This window comes from Setaria italica, chromosome III, assembly GCF_000263155.2.
Source record: "Setaria italica strain Yugu1 chromosome III, Setaria_italica_v2.0, whole genome shotgun sequence".
NCBI classification, from domain to species: Eukaryota; Viridiplantae; Streptophyta; class Magnoliopsida; order Poales; family Poaceae; genus Setaria; species Setaria italica.
Genome location: NC_028452.1, coordinates 46,028,472 through 46,049,105, shown reverse-complemented (window position 1 = coordinate 46,049,105; position 20,634 = coordinate 46,028,472). Strand labels below are relative to the sequence as shown.

At 45.5% G+C, this 20,634-nt stretch overlaps 1 protein-coding gene across 5 annotated transcripts; it reads right to left on the bottom strand.

Moving 5' to 3' along the window:
• Positions 1-688: 688 nt before the first annotated feature.
• On the bottom strand, positions 689-18,900 carry LOC101776182. Of its 5 annotated transcripts, none has more exons than XR_002677144.1 (5): positions 18,709-18,900; positions 13,639-18,613; positions 13,396-13,519; positions 12,950-13,063; positions 9,591-9,650 (listed from the first exon to the last, which is right to left on the bottom strand). XR_002677144.1 is itself a non-coding variant. In XM_004962891.3 (4 exons), exons 2-4 carry the CDS (start codon positions 18,463-18,465, stop codon positions 846-848), a joined length of 2,364 nt encoding a protein of 787 aa, XP_004962948.1. In that variant the 5' UTR covers positions 18,466-18,613; positions 18,709-18,866; the 3' UTR covers positions 689-845. The 5 variants fall into 5 exon arrangements, 2 of the variants coding, with proteins under 2 accessions (XP_004962948.1, XP_004962949.1); XR_002677143.1 differs by having other exon boundaries at positions 9,592-9,650; positions 12,938-13,063; XM_004962891.3 differs by lacking the exons at positions 9,591-9,650; positions 12,950-13,063; positions 13,396-13,519 and adding exons at positions 689-1,442; positions 1,656-3,201 and having other exon boundaries at positions 18,245-18,613; positions 18,709-18,866.
• Positions 18,901-20,634: the final 1,734 nt, after the last annotated feature.

Here is a 20,634-nt window from a genome sequence, read left to right as displayed (position 1 = left end):
GGTAAGTAGCAATTAGACGACATTAAGGGCAGACGAGGCTAAAGTTTAATCCGATAGGCTTTGCGGCAGTTCCATTCCTAAATAGCAACTTGCGAGGGTGACGATCAAAAACCTTGATCCGCATCCCCAACAATGAGTCCTCACAACGAATAATGTATTGGTAAGAGCATATCCACTATCACTATTGGGGAGAAAAGTTAATTGATGATCTGGATAAAAAAATCTGAAAACAGGGTGCTCTCAGGATCAAGAGTTAAATTTAAAACAATATCTTAATGAACGATTTGGTTTTTTGAGAAAAAACTTTTTATCTCTTTTATGCAGACTGTTTTAAGGAGAGCATATTGGCTGCGATTTTGGTCCCTGTTACAGTTTGAGGATATAAGGGAGACTATTCCTTTAGCAAGCAAGGCGTTGGAGGTCGTCGCCTTGGACTTTTTGCCAACAATAAATGGAGAAGCAATAATAGACTTTGCTTTTGATTTCTTCCTACCATTTGCGTACTATACCTTTTCTATCTGTAATCAGCCTGTGAGCTGAGAATATTGTTAAACCTTGATTGTGTGCGGCGGAATATTATCCTTTTCTAAAAATGTCCCATGCATAGAACTCACGAAAGTTTGTTGCACCAATTTCAAAACATCTACACTACCACGAGTGTATCTAGCAACATGCCACCCTGAACACATCCAAGCAACTCATGCACGTCAATACATCATTACTCTACATCACAAATGTCATTACTAATAATTTTTTCATCACACATGATCTTAGATCTTGTATTCAGAATGTTGATCAATAGCACAATGTATGTCAGGATTTGTAGTCCTAACCAAATGTAATGCTCAATTCTTGAGATCAGAGAGGAGAGGCCTCATGGTGTTCTTTAGTCCGAAATCAGTTCCAGCAAAAAGCATGCAGCTTTCAAGGTTAGACATGATTTCAGAAGCATTAGACACTGACAGCACAAATTCCTTGTTTCTGAAGTGTTGGGCATACTGGTGGCGCTGCATCATGGGTTCAACAATCCGGCAACAAAGCTTCACAATTCTCAGACTCTCAGCTGTTTCCTGACAGTTGTCTTCAACTATCGCCTTCATCTTTGCGACAAATGCAGCAGGTCCTACGCCTACCTTTTGGATAGCATCATCGAAATCATCTGCACTGATCAGTTTGTCTCTTATAACCAGAGCAAGGGATAAAAATGCTTCCCGCATTAACTTTGTAGTGGTGGTCTCGTCCTCGTTTCCTCCATCAGATGACTTGTTTCGTTCTGCTGTTGAAGAAGTTTCTTGGATCTCTGTGCCGTCTTCTTGTGTATAATTGTTATGGTTCTCTTCGAGGTTTCCTGGTGCAGAATTTTGCTGGTTTTCCTCGTCTCTTGGTGGTGAAACTCCGTTTTCAGGTGCTACTCTTTTGGTAGACAGTATTTCTGCGAGGACCTGCAGCAGCAATGCTACTTAATTGGCTTCAAGGAATAGTAATTGGAGTGAAATTCAAACCGCTACACACACGAGGTACTGATAAATGAGGGAATAAACAGATGTTTGTGTTAATATGCTTGCCTGTATTATTCTTTACTTTTTTTTAAGAAAAATGTCTACTGCTGTGCTGCCAATGTATTTTGGATTATATTGATAGTCTTGCACACTCACCTTTGGCAGTAACGTTTCCTTGATCCATTGTTTGTCCAAATCACAGTAATCGCACATGTTCTCCAGGATTTGTGCTGCTATTGCTCTGTATGTGGTGTTCTTAGCATCAAGTATCACACTGAGACGATCCATGATGTCGTTTTGTATAGTCATTATGAGGGCAGAGTTACATTCAATCTTGGTTGACAGGAGCACCAGTGTTCTCCCAGCCATTGCTTTGCGAGGTTTTAGCTCCGCGACGGGTTCTTCGCCTTCTTCTCCATCTGCAAGGAAGATCTGCAACTGCTTCTTGATGAGCTTTCCTTTGGTTTCGTTGCCGAGGTTGATCGGCAGATCCAGTGCCAGCTGTGTGAGGATCCCCATGGCTCCCATCTGCAGCTCTTCATCAAAATGTTGGAGAATGCTCTCGAGGTTGCTCATTGATTGCTTGTTAGTGCAGATCTCCCGGCGCAGCCTTCTGCTGGTCTTCCCTGTAGTCTGGAGGAGCTTGTACAATACCTTCAAGGATCTGCTTACGACGTCGGCCCAGTTGATGTTGTTGCTTATATCGTTCATCAAGTTGGCAGAGGAGAGGGGTGCCATGACCTTGCGGAGAAGGCCGGGGGTGCTGCACATGCACCTGCAGTTGTGGTCGTCGAACGCGAGGCCTTCAAGGATGGCCAGGCCTTGCAGGATCAGCTGGTTGGGCCCTCCTCCGCGGCTGCTGCCACCTTTATCTTGTTTGTTCGTGAGCAGCAGAGTTGTTTCCTCCTGGAGCAGGGAGGATATGCACTCCATCGCGCCGGGGAACTGGGCGAGATGGATGTCGCCGGCGAGATGCGCGACGACGCGAGCAGCGGCCTCTCTCATCTCCCTGGCCCCGTACGATTGTCTCCACCCTAGCGCGTCGATGAGCTTCTGGATCCTGGGCCTAAAGGGAAGAAGCTGCGTCCTGATGTCTGCCCCCTGCGTGACGAAGGCGTCGAGGAACCTCAAGCCTGAGAGCATGTCGTCTTCCCATGATCCCGAGACCAGCGAGTCGACGGCGAAGTCGCGTAGCCTCCTACCACGGATGGATGCAGGCTCCCGCCAGCATCTGGCTCGAGTGTCGGAGAGGTACCTGAAAAGATAGCTGCGGCACCATTGCTCATCTGGTAGACCGAGTTGTCGACGGTATGCGCGGAGCGACCTCGCAGCCGAGCAATCAAATAGTGGCCATGAGATCCATAACACGTAGAGCCCGCCTTGGAGGAGGACGAGGGAATAGAAGATATCCAGCGCTGGCATCAGGTTCCCGTCGCTGCTGGCATCTTCACCGTAGTCACGCTGCGCTATGCGCCACAGTGCGAATGCGATGCAGGCGACGGGCCCGCTGTACCCGAAGAGGTACGCGGTGACGCAGCTCATGGCCTGGAACGGCAATATTATGGTTCCAATGTAGAGAAACCAGAAGGCTCCGTCAACACTCCAAGTTGTTCCACGTAGTCTGGCAGCCAAGGAAACGATATTTTCGGCCAACATGGAAACAAAATTGGGGACCAGGTGCTCGGCCAAGTCGTTGAAGATTCTGCATGCCCATATCATGAAAAATTAAATGCACGGTAAAAGCATCTCCGACTGTGCCACGTCAACTATTACTAGTTAAATATATTTTTCCTGCATAGGGGAGGGAGAAAGAGAGAGACATGGAGTAATGTATGTATCCTTTTAACTTTTCTAGCCTCCGCTTCCAAATTATATACCGCTAAGAGCAACATCTATAGAGAGATGCCATGACACCTTTCTACCCCTCTGCTTCCAAATTATATATTGTTTTAACTTTTTTCTAATTCTTAGCTTTTGCTATGATCTAGAAATAATATATGTCTAGATGCCTAGCAAAAGTTATGAATATAGAAAAACCAAAATGATCTACAATTTGGTACGGATGGAGTACGGTTAACGATGCAAGGGTGTATTCAATGGAGTTTTTAAGTCAGTTGATTAATTGCTTATTTTGGCAGGGCTTATGCAACTAGCTAATGAAGCCCCGCCAAATTGGAAATAAAAAGGCATAACTTAAGAAGCACACCGGACTAAAGAAGTCAGAAAAAGTGACTTCCCGTTTTTCCTACCTCCCCAAGCATTCAATACCCTGCAAATTATCCACTTTGCTACTATAAGGCCAGTCTTAGTGAGAGTTTCATACAAAGTTTTATCAGTGTTAATTTCTATACCATATCAGCAATTTTGCTAACTTGGCAATGTCTTTATGAGGAGAGAGTATGGAGTTTCATGAAATGAGAGAGGAGTTTCATGAAATAAGTTTCATCCTCATGAAACCCAGTAGCCACTGTTACCAAGTTTATAGTCTAGCTAACTGTGCAATGAAATTGTGCATTGAGATTGGCCTAAGAAGTCGTTTTGCAACTTTCTGAAGGATTTTTGCTCCACTAAAAAAGTTGCTTTACAAGACATTACTACACAAATCGTTTGTAGGTGTGGGCAAAAACGGATTTGCAGGGCACATTCCAGATCCGCCCTGCTTTTCATAGCTACAAATGGCCATTTGTAGGGGTGGTCCTCACCCACTCCTACAAATCAATTAAAAAATAAAAAAACCACTGGGCCCGCCATTGAGCCATAGCCCCACCTATCTAGGCTGTCGCAGGCCTGCGCTGCTATGCCATCCGCTGTGGGGCCATGCGCCACCATCTTCCGCACCCCAGGTCGCACCCCTGCCTCTGCACCGGAGGACCACGCACCCCCAGCCTCCAAGCCGTTGGCTGTGCACCGGAGGGCCGCATTGCTGGCCTTCACACCGTACCACCTGTCGGCCTCCCCCTACTGGCCGTGCAGAGATAGAGAGGAGGGAGACAGAGGGGAAAAAAAAGAGAACATGAGAGAAGGGAGAAGGGATAATTAAGGAGTGGAAGGGTGAGGGAGAGAGAGAGAGAGGGGGGGGGGGTATGTGTGGACTATGGTTGCTGCTGCCTATGCATGCATGTGATGCTCTGTAGGGGATGGATGGCCCAATGGTCCGCCTCTGAAAGTGGATTTTCCGAGCGGGTCAAGGTAGGGCTGGATAACGAGTGAGCTCAGCTTGGCTTGGTTCGGCTCGTGCCAGCTTGTATCTTAACAAGCTGGCTAGGCTTGGCTTGTTAAGGTAACGAGCTAAAAGCTGAGCTCGGCTCAGCTCATTAAAAGCTCAAGCTGGCTCGAGCCTACTCACGAGCTAGGTCACCAATATGTATGCAAAAGAAGAAACATAGTAAATCTGACCGCAAGTTGAATCTTTATATTAATAAAGTAAGCAAAACTACTACCCTCAAATGCGGGCATACTAATGGGTGCGTGCGCTAGGAGCCCAAACAACCAACAGTTCCCGTTCACGACAACTGCTTCACTCCCCTAAACTTTCCATTTTGAGATAGTTCCGATTCCCTCAACTTTCTAGTTTTGAAATATCATAACTTGCATATAACTTTTACTTATAACTTGTTACTGATAAAATTCTTACTGATTAATTTGTAAGCACAAGATTTATAACATACAATTTATACATATAACCTTTACATACAACTTTTAAAGGACAATTTTGATTTTCTATTTTTAGAAAGTTATAGCCTATACACAAAACTTATCATATAACCTTTTTTCTGACAACTTGTTATGTGATAATTTGCAGCATAATTTTCATGACATACACAACTTATGTGTATAACGTTTGCCACAACTTCTATGAGAACATTGTTAGACATCTTATGCACATAATTTGTACACAAACTATTTTTATATTAATATGAATGGCATGAAAAAATGACATACACAACTTATGCGTATAACCTTTGCCACGACTTCTATGAGAATGTTGTTAGACATCTTGCGCAGGTAATTTGTACACAAATGATTTTTATATTAGTATGTATGGTATGAAAAAAATAATTGGATAGGAAATGGAAATATAAAAAAAGGAAAGAAGACACATCAAGAAACATCCATACCACCAAGGTGCTAAAGAGATCATCGAAAGGCAATTGGCACAAGCTTAGAGAGTGACTAGTGCTAGGATAGTCCTAGAGTGAGTGAGTGCAAGGTGTTGCTACCTTGTGTGTGGTTCTAGGAGTGAACCTACCTTGTAAGCTTGGTGCGCTGGTGCCTTGAGAACTTAGTAGCTCGCCGTCAAGTCTTTGACCCTCCAGCTTAATGTGGAGTGATGACGGCGACCGTGTGTGGGGGACGAGGAGACAACTTCCTTCATGGAGAAGCTCCACAGTGGAGACGCGTCAAGGTGATCGGAAGAGAGGGAGTGGTGAGCCTTGCCTTCGTGGCAATCTTCTCATTCAGCTTGGCGAGAACCTTAGTAGCGAGCCTAAGACCTTGACCGGGAGCATATGCTTGGTGGAGCTCCAACGTGGACTAGGTGTGGCATTTGCCTACTGATACCATGGGATAAATCGTCGTACCATGTATGCACCGTTCCTAACACACTCCTTGACGACGTTTTCATATTTCTTACTTGTAACTTGAATGCTTTTACTTTCTAGAGTAGTATCTTGTTAGGATTGGCTATAGGTTGCAAAACTCTTTGTGGGTGGGAAGTTAGACTAGATCAACCATAGATGCACATCTAGATAGTATGATCTAGTTTGTGTTTTGATGCTTTGTAGTGGAAGCTGTAGTTTAAAGTTTTAAGTTTGCCTAATTCACCCCCTCCCCTTCTTAGGACACGAGCAGCGATTCCTTTCAAGGATCTAGCGGTGGCACAACAACGAAGCAAAGGAGTCCTATTTGGGCCTTGGGCCTTGGAAATTGCCAACCTTATTAGCATGTTGAGATTTCCTCGAGCTCGTTAAGCTTGCGAGCGGAAGCCAAGCCAACTCGAACCCACTTGTTGTATACTAACGAGCTAAATTGTCTATTCAAGCTTGCTCGTTACCATAAAGAGCCGAACAGAGTTAGCTACGAGCCGAGCGAGCTAACTAGCCATGAGTCTTTTATCCAACCCTAGTCATGGGGTGACCCACCTGTGAAAATAAATCCACCAGAGGTTGAGGAAGAGAACAAGCTTTAGTTGATGCCAGCCACGTCGACGTGGACATGGCGCCATGCAACAGCATAAAGGCGCCACACTATGTAGATTGTTTTAGTCTTTTTAGATAAATAGTTTGTACTATGAATCTAGACATGACCTATATCTAGGTCCATAACAAAAGCTATATATATCTAGAAAAGCCAAAACGGTCCACTTCCTTTTCTGGCCCGACCTGCCTCCGCTGTTACCTCTTGTTCACACGCGCGCACACGACCCAGCTGCCAACCCAGCCCACTGCAGCCTCCCGACGCTGTCGTCTTCCTACTCCATCACCCCTGCTCGCATGTGATGTCGCTACTGCACATCTGTTGCACCTGCTCCGTGAGCTCGCCTCTCCAGCCCTTCACCATGCGCCGCCATTGCCCATACCTCCTCCATTCCCTGCGCCCGCTAGTACCACCCCTCCAGCCCAGAACCCTATCATCCCTACACCCCCGTACATGCAGCGGCGTATGCCGCTGGCAAACCCCCGCCTTCATCTCCTCACCGGCCAGATATACTCCCCGACCAAGTGTGTCGCATGTACCAAGCATTCACCGCCCTAGCTCACCCCCGCCAAAGTTCCTCCCCTGCCCCTATCCCATCCTCACCGGCCGAGACACGCGTCGCCACGGCTACCACGCCATTAGCAACCACCCCGGCTGGATGAGCTCCAATGAGCTCATCCGAGCCCTGCCACAGCTCCGCCATCCTATAAAAGGCCCCCACACCCCTCCTCGCCTCCTCACCACCGCTCCTCCACCTCAATCCACCTTGCCAGCTTTAGGAATGGCACCGCGCCGCCTCCACCGGCCACCATGCTCTATCCACTAGAGCTGGGTCAGGTCAAAGTTGAGAGCGTCGTGCGGCCCTAGCTAGTCCCTCCCTGCACTGTAGTGGCACCCCACTGGCCGCTCCCTACTAGCCCCGCCTTCGCCGCTAAACCCTACCGCTACCACACGCCGTCGACCCCTTCCAGCCGTGGTGCTGCCCACGCGCGCTCAAGGTGCCATCTGTTGATGCTCGTTATTGACAAACTTTTAGTGCTATTTAACTAGTGTTTTCATGCTTAATCTTATACTAACCTACCACTTGGCACCTGAAATAACCCCATTATTGCATGTGTTGTATTTTGGAGTATATTGCATTATGACAGGAAATACGACATAATCAAGGGGGCTTGCATAAAGAGATTAATGGATATGTGGACATGGGTCATCGAGGGAAGCCAACACAAGGAAGAAGAGGACTAGAAGGGCCAACAAGGGCCCAGGCCGATCGGCCTTGGACCCTTTGGGCTGATCAGCTTGGCCCATTCCAGGACCTAGTCGACCTCCCGTTTCTTCAGCGTGAAGTCTATGATGATGTCTAGAGTTTTTTCACCAACATTGACCTATGAAGTGTCCCCACATAAGTAGAGACTAAATGTGATCCAATTATCAGTCCCAGGAGGCTGATAACACATTTATTCAACAGATAGTTCAGAAACCGTACAACTCCCGAAGGAGCGGGCGGGCAAGCCACACCCAAAGCAAGACTAAAGCGATAACAATACAAATCCAAGTTGCAGTCCAGTCGGACTCTGGGCTGCAATCGGAACTAAGCGTCAGCGGAAGCATCCTGCAAAAGGGCCAACACCACAGGCAGCGTTGGGTGCAGACGCAACCTCCTACTCGAAGTCCTCGGCGACGAAGTCCGGATCCTCCTCTGAAGTAACAACACAAGGGTGAGTACAAAAGTACTCAGCAAGTCCAACCCCATCCACGGAGGGGGATACAACAAGAATATGCATAAGAATCATTAAGGATGAAGCTATGGTTTATTTGCAATAAAGCTGAATTTTAGACATATGCAGGGTTTCATTTTAAAGAAGTTTCATGGAAACAATTTAATAAACGATATATCAAGTGGGGTTGATCCTACACAAAGGATCCAAGTTTTATCGCTACCGGACTCCCCGTCCGCCGTAGCGCACGGCACAACTGCCGGACACTTCCAAAATTCCACACACCCACACACGCAGCACATACCAGTCATCCCCCAAAAACTAGTTGTGTGACCGAGCCGTAACTCGTCCAATATCGTGGACACGGCTACCCGGATAGGTTTTAACTCTGCAGAGGTTGTACACTTTTCCCACAAGTAGGGTACCGTATCGCGATCACCTTAGTGACGGTACGGATCCTAACAAAGCCATTACCCACCTTAGCCAACACTGACTAGTCAACACGGAAGCACCCAAGGGGTTAGCAACCCATCCACGAGGCCGAAACCGGGACCTAAGTCACCAAGAGCTTAGTCCTTTTCCAAGGGCTCCCGTTGCTCACCAGCACACCTGAAGCCTAGCAGTTTAGCTAGTGGGGTTTATGCTAAGTCGTTGCCCATACAACGGTCGAGTGGTTGTACGATGATGGAATCAGGCAGGATGACACATCAACTCGGTCCTTAGTCATGACAAGATGGATATGTCCCACTCTGCTCAACCACTAAGGTACGAGCCCAACAACCCGGCATTCCACACAAGAAACGCCCATCCATCTCATCCACCACCTCTCTTTACACCTGAAAACCCAACTCCTCAATTAAACACACTCACACATTTATTTTCCGAATAAACAGATGTAGTCATAATTGAATTTGGATAATGAGTTCCTAAGCGTTCTAGCAATATTTATCATCTAAACAGAGTAACTCATATTTAGAGATAAATATGGGATGACAAGGAATAATCATAACAATCAAGGGGTGGCTATCCAACCATGTCTTGCAATAAAACAATATGCATTTTATAAAACAGGCCAATAGGTTGTGTCTGAAAAACTGGGTATTAAATATGCATCAAAGGGTGAGATTGGACTTGCCGTTCTCAAAGCCTTCCGGGAGCTCCTGCTCGCGGTACTGGTCCTCGGGCTCGGGCTCACGGTCGAACTCCTCCTCGCGCTCCTCCTCGGGTACTCCGCGATCTACGGCACACACAAACGAGCACACAATAAATAAAAAGGAAAAAGATTTTACCCATTGAGCTCCGAACAGGAAATATGAACGGAAAATAGGTAGGAAGGGTATTTTCATGAAATTTTGATATGCCTTGGCGGAAATATATGAGAGGAGGCCGTGGTCGAATTTGGGATGGATTGGAGGAAATTTGGCGCATGAAATGACGGGTTAAAGGAGTATTAGGGGCTTTAAAAAGAGGTTTAGGACTAAACCGCGAGAGCAGGGGCCTATCTGTAATTATTCTTGGAATGGTGGGAGGACTTGTTCGCGAATAAGGGAAACTGGTGGGTTGGATCGCGAGGAGAGGGATTTACCCCTTTCTTCTTCCTGGAGACAACAGGAGGTAGAGGAAGGGATGGCCGTCGGCGTTCTAGTGGTGGTGGTGGAGGAAGGCAAGGTGCTCGTGGTGAGGGTGTGGAGGTGCAGGGCTCGGCTCCCCCCCCCTTTTATAGGCGGCGCACAGGCGGGCGAGGGCCGAGGCAATGATGGCGGCCGGACCTTTGGCCGGTGGCGTGCCGGGGTGGTGAAGCTCGTGGACGGCGTGGCGGCGTGGTCGACGAGGGCACAGGAGCGGCGACCGGCGACCGGCGACACGACGCGACGCACCGGGCCAAGCACTAGACGCCAAGGCACGGGCGGGCGTGGCACGGGCGACATGGCGCGGCGCGGGCGCGCGCGTGGGCGCAGGCGTGCGGCCAGCGCGCGTGCGCGCCCCGAGCGCCTAGGCGCGCGTGCCAGCAGGAGGTGGGGGTGCCAGGCGCTAGGCGCAAGTGGGAGGTGGCAGGGAAAAGAAAGGAGAGAGAGAAGGAAGGGAAAGGGAGAGGAGGAAGAAAGAGAAGGAAAAAGGAGAAGGGAAAGAAAAAGGGGAAAAAGAAAGAAGGAAGAGAAGGGAGAAAAGGGGGGGGGGGGAAAGATAGCGAAAATTGCGGGATTCGACTGCGCGCGGTGATGGACTTGACGGGCACGCGGCGAAAATTACGGGAAGCGGAAAAAGAGAGTTGACGAGCCGGGGCCAGGACGGCGGGTCCGACGGAAGGGGAAAAGATTTGACGGAGCTCGGCGGTCGAAAAAAAAATTTTGGAAAGCATTTTTAACGAGTGATTTAACTGGGTGTATTTTTACGGGTGTTACAACCTAGAGCCACCGCCTATGGGAGACTAGAAATACCCCCTCATGAACTTCAAGGAAGAGAGAGTTAGGGAGAGAGGAGAAAACACCACGTAAACACCATCCACCGCCACCACGAGGAAAAATGGAGAGAAGATTGGATCTATGAGAAGCCATGCGAGGCGGAGCACCAAAGGAGGAAGGAACCTCCCAAGGTGATCGACCTGGACATCTGGGCCTGTTCGTCATCATTTTTAGTCCAGTTGATCTACAGGGTGATCTTTACCTAGAATTCTGTCAACATGTGTAAGATCATGGGGTAAAGTCTCTATTTGTCCTCGGGGTTGCATGGAGATCTTGATTTGTAATCGTTGAACCTCTTGTTCAAGATCTATTTATTATTTATCATATCTTGATGATGCTCTTTCATTTAATGGCTAGCCAGTGCTACTTTGGGTTGCTTATTTGCTTACCTAGAATGATCATCAAGCCGTGTTCTTATCGTTCAATATTTGAGTACCCTCAGGTTGTGACAACGTGCGAGAGGGAAAGTGTTGGGCATGGTTCACATCCACTCACAGTAACACTTAGATCCAGTTCTTTCATGCATGGTGATTAAATCTACAAGTGATCCTAGATCCCTAGGACAAGCATTTTAGCTATATTGTTTACATTCATACTCTCTATCTACTTTAATCTAAGTCACTAGTTCTTTTATTAGATCAATCTTATCATATACAAAGAATCTTCAGTTACATAGATTAGTGCTTAGTTAAGTGTGCAAATCCACTTATTCCACGGATTGATAAACCTTCGGGGATTACTCTAAGGGAAGAGCTACAACTGATCCGTACACTTGCGGTTCATAAATTGACGTGCTAACTACTGTGAACAAGCTTTTCTAGCGCAATTGATGGGGAACAAGTTAGTTTTGCTTAACTTTGTATTAATTTTTGTTAACCTCTAACCTCTAACTTTTTCTCTAGAAAAGAAAAACTTTGTTTTTGTTTTTTATGTGTCTAGATGGCTCTAATCAATCACTACAAGGAGGAAGGAGAAAAGTCGCTAAGGGACTATGCAATTCCATTAACCGATCCATTCGACATGCTGAAATCTGACTCAGTGCTTGCAGGCAAGGAGTACATCTTGGATAAAGAAATAATTGACATGGCTGGAAGCAATCCTTTCCAAGGAGTGGAGACTGATAATCCATATAGACGCATTGAGCGATTCACGATGCTATATAACACGCTACAACAAGAAGGAATTCCGCCAGCTTGGTTCAGGTGGAATCTATTCCCATTTTCACTTGCAGGTAAAGTGAGACGATAATATGCAGAAGCTTCTTTCAACGCGAAGGGGAATTGGGAGACACTAATGATAAAGTTTTGTGGGAAATTTTTCTCTGTTAGCAAACTTTAGAACCTTCGAAAGGAAGTGATCATGTTTGTGCAAGGAGAAGATGAAGGAATAGATCAAGGTTGGGATAGATTCAATAGCCTACTCGAACAAGGACCTAAGGTTGGATTCTCAAGTGATGTGTTGTTGCATACATTTTATTTTTCACTAACCCAAAAATTCTAGGAATTTGTTCAAACGTGTGCAGGAGGAGACCTTATGGTAAAGAAACTGAGGGAGACTGCTCAACTTCTACAAAAAATTAGCAGAGGAGCAGCCGTAAACAGAGAATGGGATAACTATCAATCTGGGGCTCGAGAGCAAGGAAATCAAGGACATATACTTGCTGGAATTTTCAGAAAAGAACTTTAGAAGGATGAGAAGGAAGAACCTGTGGTGCAAAAAGAAGAAGAACCAGCACACATAAAGGAGGAACCCACCCGGTGCATCAAAGACGACAAACTAGAAACATTAGAACATCGAAGCTTGGCGAATGCAAAACCCCTATGGGAGTTTAAACAAATGGATTGGATTCCTATCAATTTTAGCGACATAGTTGATAAACATAGGCCATATCCAAATCAAAAGGTGTTAACCAGCGCCATAGAGACTGATTTTTCACCAGAGAGACACACTTGGTACGTGCTTGACAAAGAAATAGCTAGAGAAATCATTCAAAAACTTTTCAGCGAAGAAGAAATAGACCCATAATACGTTGCTGAAGTAAAGAGAGTCATGGAAGTAAAACCTGAAGCATCACCTTTCACCAACCTAGCGCAGGTATATGAATTGGGATTAATCAAGATGAGGGAGCACATTTGCCTACACCGCATATCGACTACATGACCATTGGGAAGATTATCGACAAAGCACTCTGCGATATCGGAGCACATGTAAGTGTGATGTCTTCGAAACTTTATGATAAACTTTTTAGTAAGACTTTGCAACTTGCTCCAACACCAATTAAATTGATCATGGGAGATGGTAGAACAACCGAACCTTTGGGTGTGCTTAGAGATCTAAAAGTTAATATCTCAAATAAATCTATACCAACTAATTTCTTTGTTATTGATGCTTGCCATGATAAACATGATGATATAATCCTTGGTAGATATTTTCTTAAGCTGGTAAATGCTGTGCTTGATGCGGGAGAAGGCAAAGTAATAATTAATCTTGATGGTGCTAAATATACTTATGATTTTCTACCTGCATCTCGGAAAAATTTGCATCTAAGGCGGAGATCATCAACAGGGTGGCCAAGTTCTAAGGGGGCCGAATCAGTGACAGGAACTACCCCAAAGCTTACTCATTGAAGAGGCCGCCATCCAACCTAGTAAGATTGTCATCAGCATTGATTTCATGTACTGCATATATATTTGTGATGTTTCTAAATAAAGTAGCAAATTGACCAGGATGACGTATTTATATACTTTTCTCCGGTGCCACTACCTGAAGGAGTCGATGCAAGACAACCCAAGATCTGCCCATCGACGAGCCCGTTGCACCGCTCGCTGACCTTTAGTGGGAAACTGACTCCTCCATTGGGTCGGATGTGGGCGTGACGGAAGAGGTCAGCCAGGCCCAAGGTGCTGAGCTGTTTGGGCGATAGACACAGCAAACCGTGCGCAAAGAGGCCATCTCCAAGGTGCTGCAGCCGAGAGGGAAGAGGAGAAAGATGGCCAGGAAGAAGAAAGAGAAGGCTGCCCTGAGCACAGTTGCCCCAGCTAGGTCAGCTAGCGATTCGGACAAGGAGTTTGACACACCGAGCTTGGTCATGAAAAAAAAGAAGTCGAAGCTCCAGGAGACCACCGCGGCTGACGCAGCGTGCGTCAAGGAGGCATTGAAGGCAAAGATCCGTGGCGCACCCAGTGAAGATGCATCAGCGCCGCCTCCACCATTGCGCCCCAGTACCGAGTGAAGAAGAAGAGCACCCTATAAGTGCCACCTACTTATGCTGTCCAAGTTGCAATCATGGTTGCCAACTAACTTGTGTGAATTGCTTGTTGTGCCGGCGATGCAGGACCGCCGTGCTGTCCGATGACGGTGGTGTGTAGCTGACTAGCTGCTCGGCCTAGACCGAGGCGACCAACAGTCGCACCGTGGAAATGTCCCCACCCTCGGAGGCTGGAGTCGATAAGGAGGGTCGCATCAAGGAAGTCATGCTGACTCTAGCGCCGCAACGTGATGAAGCAACCTCTGAAGTTGCAGATATTGCCCCGGTCGACCCCGAGGTCGAGAAGGTAGCTGGTCAGAGGGTCAAAGCCAAGCCTCAATGGGAGGAGTTTCCCAGGGATGACCCGCCGCTGGAGAGGTCCTCCGAGGTCATCTGATGGACACCAGTCTTCTAAGAGCTCTTGGCTTTGTTTGGGGAATCCTCTTTATCTTCACTTGGGGTTGGTGCCTGCTCCTTCTCTTCTTGGATTTCTTCAGGAACCTCCTCAAAATCATGTGATTCCAGTAGCTCAACATTCTTAGGTAACCACCATGCTAAGGTTTCATCAAATACCACATTTCTTGAGGTGTGGCACTTTCCTGTGGTTGGATCGCAGCACCTCCAACCTTTCCGTGCATCATCATAGCCAACAAAGATGCACCGAATTGCTTTCTTCTCAAACTAACTCCTTAGGTGATCAGGCACAAATGCATAGCAAATACAGCCAAATACTTTGAGATGGCTGACCACCAGCTTCACCTTCCATAGCAACTCATGTGGTGACTTGAATCCCATCTTGGGTTGAGGTAGCCTATTAATTACATAGACTGTTGTCCTTATACACTTAGCCTAGAACCTTGTAGGTACGTTATTGGCATGGAGCATACTTCGACAAGTCTCCTCAAGATGGTGATTCTTGCGCTCCGTTACTCCATTTTGTAGTGGAGTATTAGGACAAGTTAATTGCCTTCTTATTTTGTGCTCCTTAAGATAGACAGTGAACTCATTTGACAAATACTTTCTCCCATTATTAGTTTAGAGGCACTTAATTTTCATGTTGAGTTCATCTTCTATCTTCTCCTTAAACTCCTTAAACTTTGTGAAAGCTTTAGACTTCTCTTTCATAAAGTAAACCCAAACGTACCTTGAGAAGACGTCAATGCAAGTCACCATGTAGCTCATCCCTCCAATAAATATTTGCTTGACTAGGCCGAAAACATCCGAGTGTATGAGCTCCAATGGCATCTTGGACCAATGTTTCGATTCCTTGTATGGCAATTGATGAGCCTTGCCGTACTGACAACCAGCACAAACCGTGTCTGTCTGGATGTCCACTTGAGGAAGCCCTTTTAGTACTTGCTTCTGGATCATCTCCTTCATCTTACTGTAGTTAACATATCCAAGATGCACATGCCAAAGATCACTAGTCTCATTCCTCCGAGTTTTGTCCACATAAGTAGATTCAGCGAAGAGGACAGAGACCGATTGTCTCCTCCTTCCTTCCATGATGGGTGTGCCAATCACCTTCAATTTCCTAAAAATTGCCACACCTCCTAACCCAAAGAGCACGTATTTTCCTTCTGCTATCAACTGAGGAACTAACAACAGATTCTTCTTCAAGCTAGGAACATGATAAACCTTATCGAGTTGGAGTTGTTGAGGACCATACCTTGGAATGACCGCCTTCCCAACATGAGAGATGGATAATCTTGAGTTGTCTGCCATAAGCACAACTCTCCTTCCCTTTTAGTCGGCTATTCCCTCCAACTTTTTGTCATCACTCGTCATGTGGTTGGAGCACCCAGAATCGATGATCCAATCCTCCTTGTAGTTAACTGTTGGATCAGTTGTTGCTGCAAAATGCAGGTGCCTCCATGTCCTCCTCCAACTCATCTTCTTCAACGTCCTGAGAAAACCTAGCTTCAACATCCCACTCTTATTCCCTAGTGTATGCCTCCTTTTTCTCTCATGTGGTGGTGGCCACATTCCCTTCAAAACTCTTCTTATTCCCTTCAAAGTGCCTCCTTGGAAATCGGTATTCTCGAGCAAAGTGACCCTTCTTACCACAATTGAAGCATCCATCCTTTCTTGGTTGTTGTTGCTAGTTTTCTCGTCCATGGGCTCCCCCTGAAGAGCTACTTTTCTCCTTTGGGTGATGCTTTCCACCTTCTATCCACCTTGGTTTCGGCCTTCCTTGCCCCAAGATGGTCCCTTCTTTTTTCTTGTGAAGAGAGCCTCCTCTTCTTCCTTCACAGTAATGCCTCCCATCATCTTGGCCAACTCCTCCTGATTAGCCAACAAATTTTCTAGCTCCACCAATTAAGATTGAGTAGGCCATCCACTCCTGCGGCTATAAACCCTTGATATTCGGGTCTAAGGCCATTCATGATGATACTCCTCGTACGGGCCTCACCAACCTTCTCATCTGGTGCAAGCTCGGATATCTCTCGATAGATGGATTTTACTTTTGTGAAATATTGACTAATAGTCAAAGTTCCTTGAGAGATACCTAACAACTCCTTTTCTAAGAGTTGGAGGTGTGCTTCATTTGGGGTCATAGACATAGCCAATTGTCTCCTCCTTCCTTTGGGGTCTCCGCATCTCAGATGTACTCCAGTAGGTCCTCCTTAATAGTTTTCTTCAGCATGAACATAGCCTTACCAGCTTTGATGCGCCATTTCCACAAGGCATTGGCTCCCTCCTTCTTCGAAGAACTATCACCACTCTCCTTTGGTGGAGGCACTGTTTCGGCACCCGCAACAACCTCCCATTGGTCTTGACCTTGTAGGTATGACTCCATGTAGGTCTTCCAATAGCAATAGTTATGGCTATTGAGTTTCTTAATTCCACCACTTGTGCTAGCAAGATCTGCCATGGTAACTGACGTCCGGCGTCAAGTTAGCTTTCTTATTCCCGGACCAATGAGCTTCACATTCCCAGACTGTGCACCGGCAGAGTCTCTACTTAGCGCCTCGGTATTGCACCAAACACAACAAGCACCCTATGCTTACTAGAGAGCCTCCTCCAGATGATCCCGGACCACCAAGCTCTAATACCAATTGTTGTAAATTGAGGTGGCCCTAATACCCACTAATCTGAGGACCTACACCTAGGACACCAACTCACTCTGAAGTCGGTCAGCCCCTTTTAATTTCTAGTTACTTAATGCGACGAGTCCTTTTGATGGCAGAGCCGCCTTCTCATTTCCGTGTGGCATAGCCTACCAACAGATGAAGTTGGCTTCCGGGTGGCAGAACCAACCTATGATGAAGTCCAGACCCTTGTGATCCCAGGTGACAAAGCTAACCTTCGATGGATCACAACTTATGCACTAAGTACTTAGAAACTATATGGCCCAACCGGGAGACTAACACTTATAAGAAACAAAACTTTATTACAACACAACAATATTACATAAGAGTGTACAACACCCTCTCTTTAGTGGCTAGTCTTGCACTCACCCTTTACATCTACCATACTCCACTCATCTACTATGCTCATGGTTGAATGGTATGGCAAGGAAGGGACCTCTATTTATAGGCCAAGGGAGTTCATAGGATGATGACATATGTCCCCTTCTAGAGTTTTCAGTAGACAAATATCTATATTCTGCACTATTCTAATTTCTTCATGGCAACAATATCTAATACCTTCATGGAAAATATCATGGATCATGAGTTTTGAGGAAGGCTTTAGAAGTTTGTATTGCTTTCCTTCAACATAATAAAAGAGAAATAAAGCATTGTATAGTATTCTTGAAGACTTGTTCATCACACTGTACCATTGCTTGCTCCCTCTATCGCAAATTATAAATTGAGGCCTCCAATACTAAGATTATAAGTCGCCCATCATATAATGTTTGTAGCGACAAAATTATAGCCATATGAAAGTACTTTAAAAAAAATCCAATGATATTCTTTTCTGTAAGATAAAGTTTTCATTGCACAAGATGAATTGTAGGTCAAAATATTTTTTCAATGTTTGAATTATGAATTGTGTTCGCGCCATATATTATTTTACATGTGGCGGAGCTAGGGAGTATTATGTAACACTTGTGTAGAATATTTAATGATTATGTAGACAACAGATATGAAGATACGGAAATATAGGACATTCACTGACCTGGCTGCCTGAATCATACTAATGACTGTGATAGACCAGAAATCCTTCTTCTGCAGCACGGTGACAAAGGCACCCAGGAGGACTACGGTCGACCACGAAAGCGCTAGGTAGCCTAAGCCTGTCACCGCCATTAGAAGGAACGTCGTACCAGTCACGACCTTGAAAATAACCTGATCCGGCCTCAAGGCAGTCCTCCGTTCTCCTCTGGCGCCGCCGGCCATCCTCGATCTATTTGTATGAAGGCTACAACGGGATCAGAGAAAGGCTTTGGCTGGTGTCCTTTCTGAGGGCATGAAGACCACTGAAGTGAATGGCCATCGGCCGCTACCTCCCGGAACAGGAGGGAAGCAAGTCCATCCTCGAGCGAAACTGGAAGCTCAGAAAGTACATCAGCGCGCCCCAACCGAAATTTGAAGCATGTGAGCAATATGAAATGTATAAATGCCAAACTAGTTTCTTTTTACCTTCTCTTCTTCCCGCTTGTCTCCCTCTCCCTCTCCCGAACCAGCAGAGGCAGCAGCCGTGGTGAGGATAAGCAGCGGGGCGCGTGACGCCACAGCCCTCTCCCTCTGTCTGAACCAGCAACTGCCTCTGCTTATCGCCAAGGAAGGATTCTCTGTCAAAAAGGAAAAGAAAAAAAGAAAAAGGAAAAGCAACTAGTCCAGTCGGTCTCAATTTTATTGGACAAGACACACTGGCACGGCACACTCCTGACCATTAATATTTACAGGCAACTTTGCTTTACGCAGCTTTATATATGTCTCAACACATCATGTGAGCAGGAAACTTCCCCATGTGACCCCGTTACCCAGTGGGGGAGCTGGGGGCCCGGAGCTTGTGGACCTCCAGCTCCGGCTCCCCCGAGGTGGCAGCGGGCAGGGCTGCTGCCAAGTGGGCCTTACTGCGGCCGTGTGGGAGCCTTGCTGCCTCCGGGTTTCGGTGCTCGGTGACGGCACGGGGGGATATGGCTGCTCTGCCCATCGATGACAGCGACCGAGGGCAACCTGACCCGTTGTTACGGTGCTGACAACGGCGGTCAGGTACCGTTCTTTCTCCATGGAAACTTTGTTTCTAGGCGTTCCCATCCACAACGGTTATGGCCGCGTTTGCACTGCTTTGGGCACATTTCGGTTACGAGAAATCCAAGCCCGGGCTTGCACCAGTGCCGTCAATGGTGACATCCTCGGGTACTGTTGTCCTCCTTGGAGGGCACTGTTGTCCTCCTTGGAGGCATTGACGAGTGACCACGTTTATTGGTGGTGGCTGCTTCACGAAGTTGAAACTCAAATGTTGCTACATCTTATTATTACTAATTGGAGGTTCTTTTTAAAATCTCCAAGTGAAACCATCCAAAATTCTAAGTGGACACTCTAAAAAAAGAGAAATTATGAAATTCTCACAAAAACGCAAAACATCTAGCCATCAATCGGTAGACACAAATAATCATAGCCATTGGATCTATTATGTTTTTTAAAAAATTATCCACATATGCTATTATAAAAATAACCTAAAGTAAACCCCTAAATTTATATATAAATTACCCACCTTTGCCATTATATAAAATAAACTGAAGTAACTCCTAATCTTCATCAAAATTACCCACTTATACCATTATAAACAATATTTGAAATAACCCTAAAATTTGCAACTAAATTGCCCACCATTAATAATTAAAAAATTACTTAAATTAACCCCTTAAATTTGCATTTATATTACCCACATATGTTATTATTAAAAATAACATGAGGTAATCCTACATTTGAATTCAAATCACCTTATTGAAAAATATACACTAATATATGATTCTAAATCGTCTATTTTTTACACTATTGTTATATGATATAATAATTAAAGTATATACGCATGATGTGTGTCAACATTTATAAGATATAGAGGAAGTGATGATAATATATATTTCTATGTTAAAATTATAGCTCAAACTTAAGGTCCATTAAACAAATTCAAGAGCATACCTATGATGCAAAGTGAAAAGTTAAAGATTATAAATATGGATGAAAACAGTAATTACTAAATAAAATATATCACAATCGGATGAATATAATAAGTATATATCTATATAAGTATTGTGCTCGAATATTTAATAAATGAGAGGTAGCTTATGGTAATAGTTTGGTAGCAATGTGACCTCATTGTTTTTCCATTGGAGACTCCACATTAGTTCTCGTGAGACACGCTAGAAAAAAAAGAGATAAATTCTGTAAATTCTCACAAAAATCAAAATTATCAAACATTTATCATGTAAACTCTAATAAACATAGTAATTGGTATGTTATATTTTCTAAAATGTTACCCACCACTATCATTATGAAAATATTCTAAAATAAACCCTAAAATGATATCTAAATTACCCAACTCGACCATAATAAAAA

Excerpts from the sequence above, each read along its gene's own strand:
- LOC101776182 (XM_004962891.3), bottom strand. The coding sequence starts at position 18,465 with ATGGCCGGCGGCGCCAGAGGAGAACGGAGGACTGCCTTGAGGCCGGAT. Across the intron at positions 3,202-18,244 it reads AGTATGATTCAGGCAGCCAG|AATCTTCAACGACTTGGCCG; the intron begins GTCAGTGAATGT and ends ATGGGCATGCAG. Across the intron at positions 1,443-1,655 it reads AGGAAACGTTACTGCCAAAG|GTCCTCGCAGAAATACTGTC; the intron begins GTGAGTGTGCAA and ends TTGCTGCTGCAG.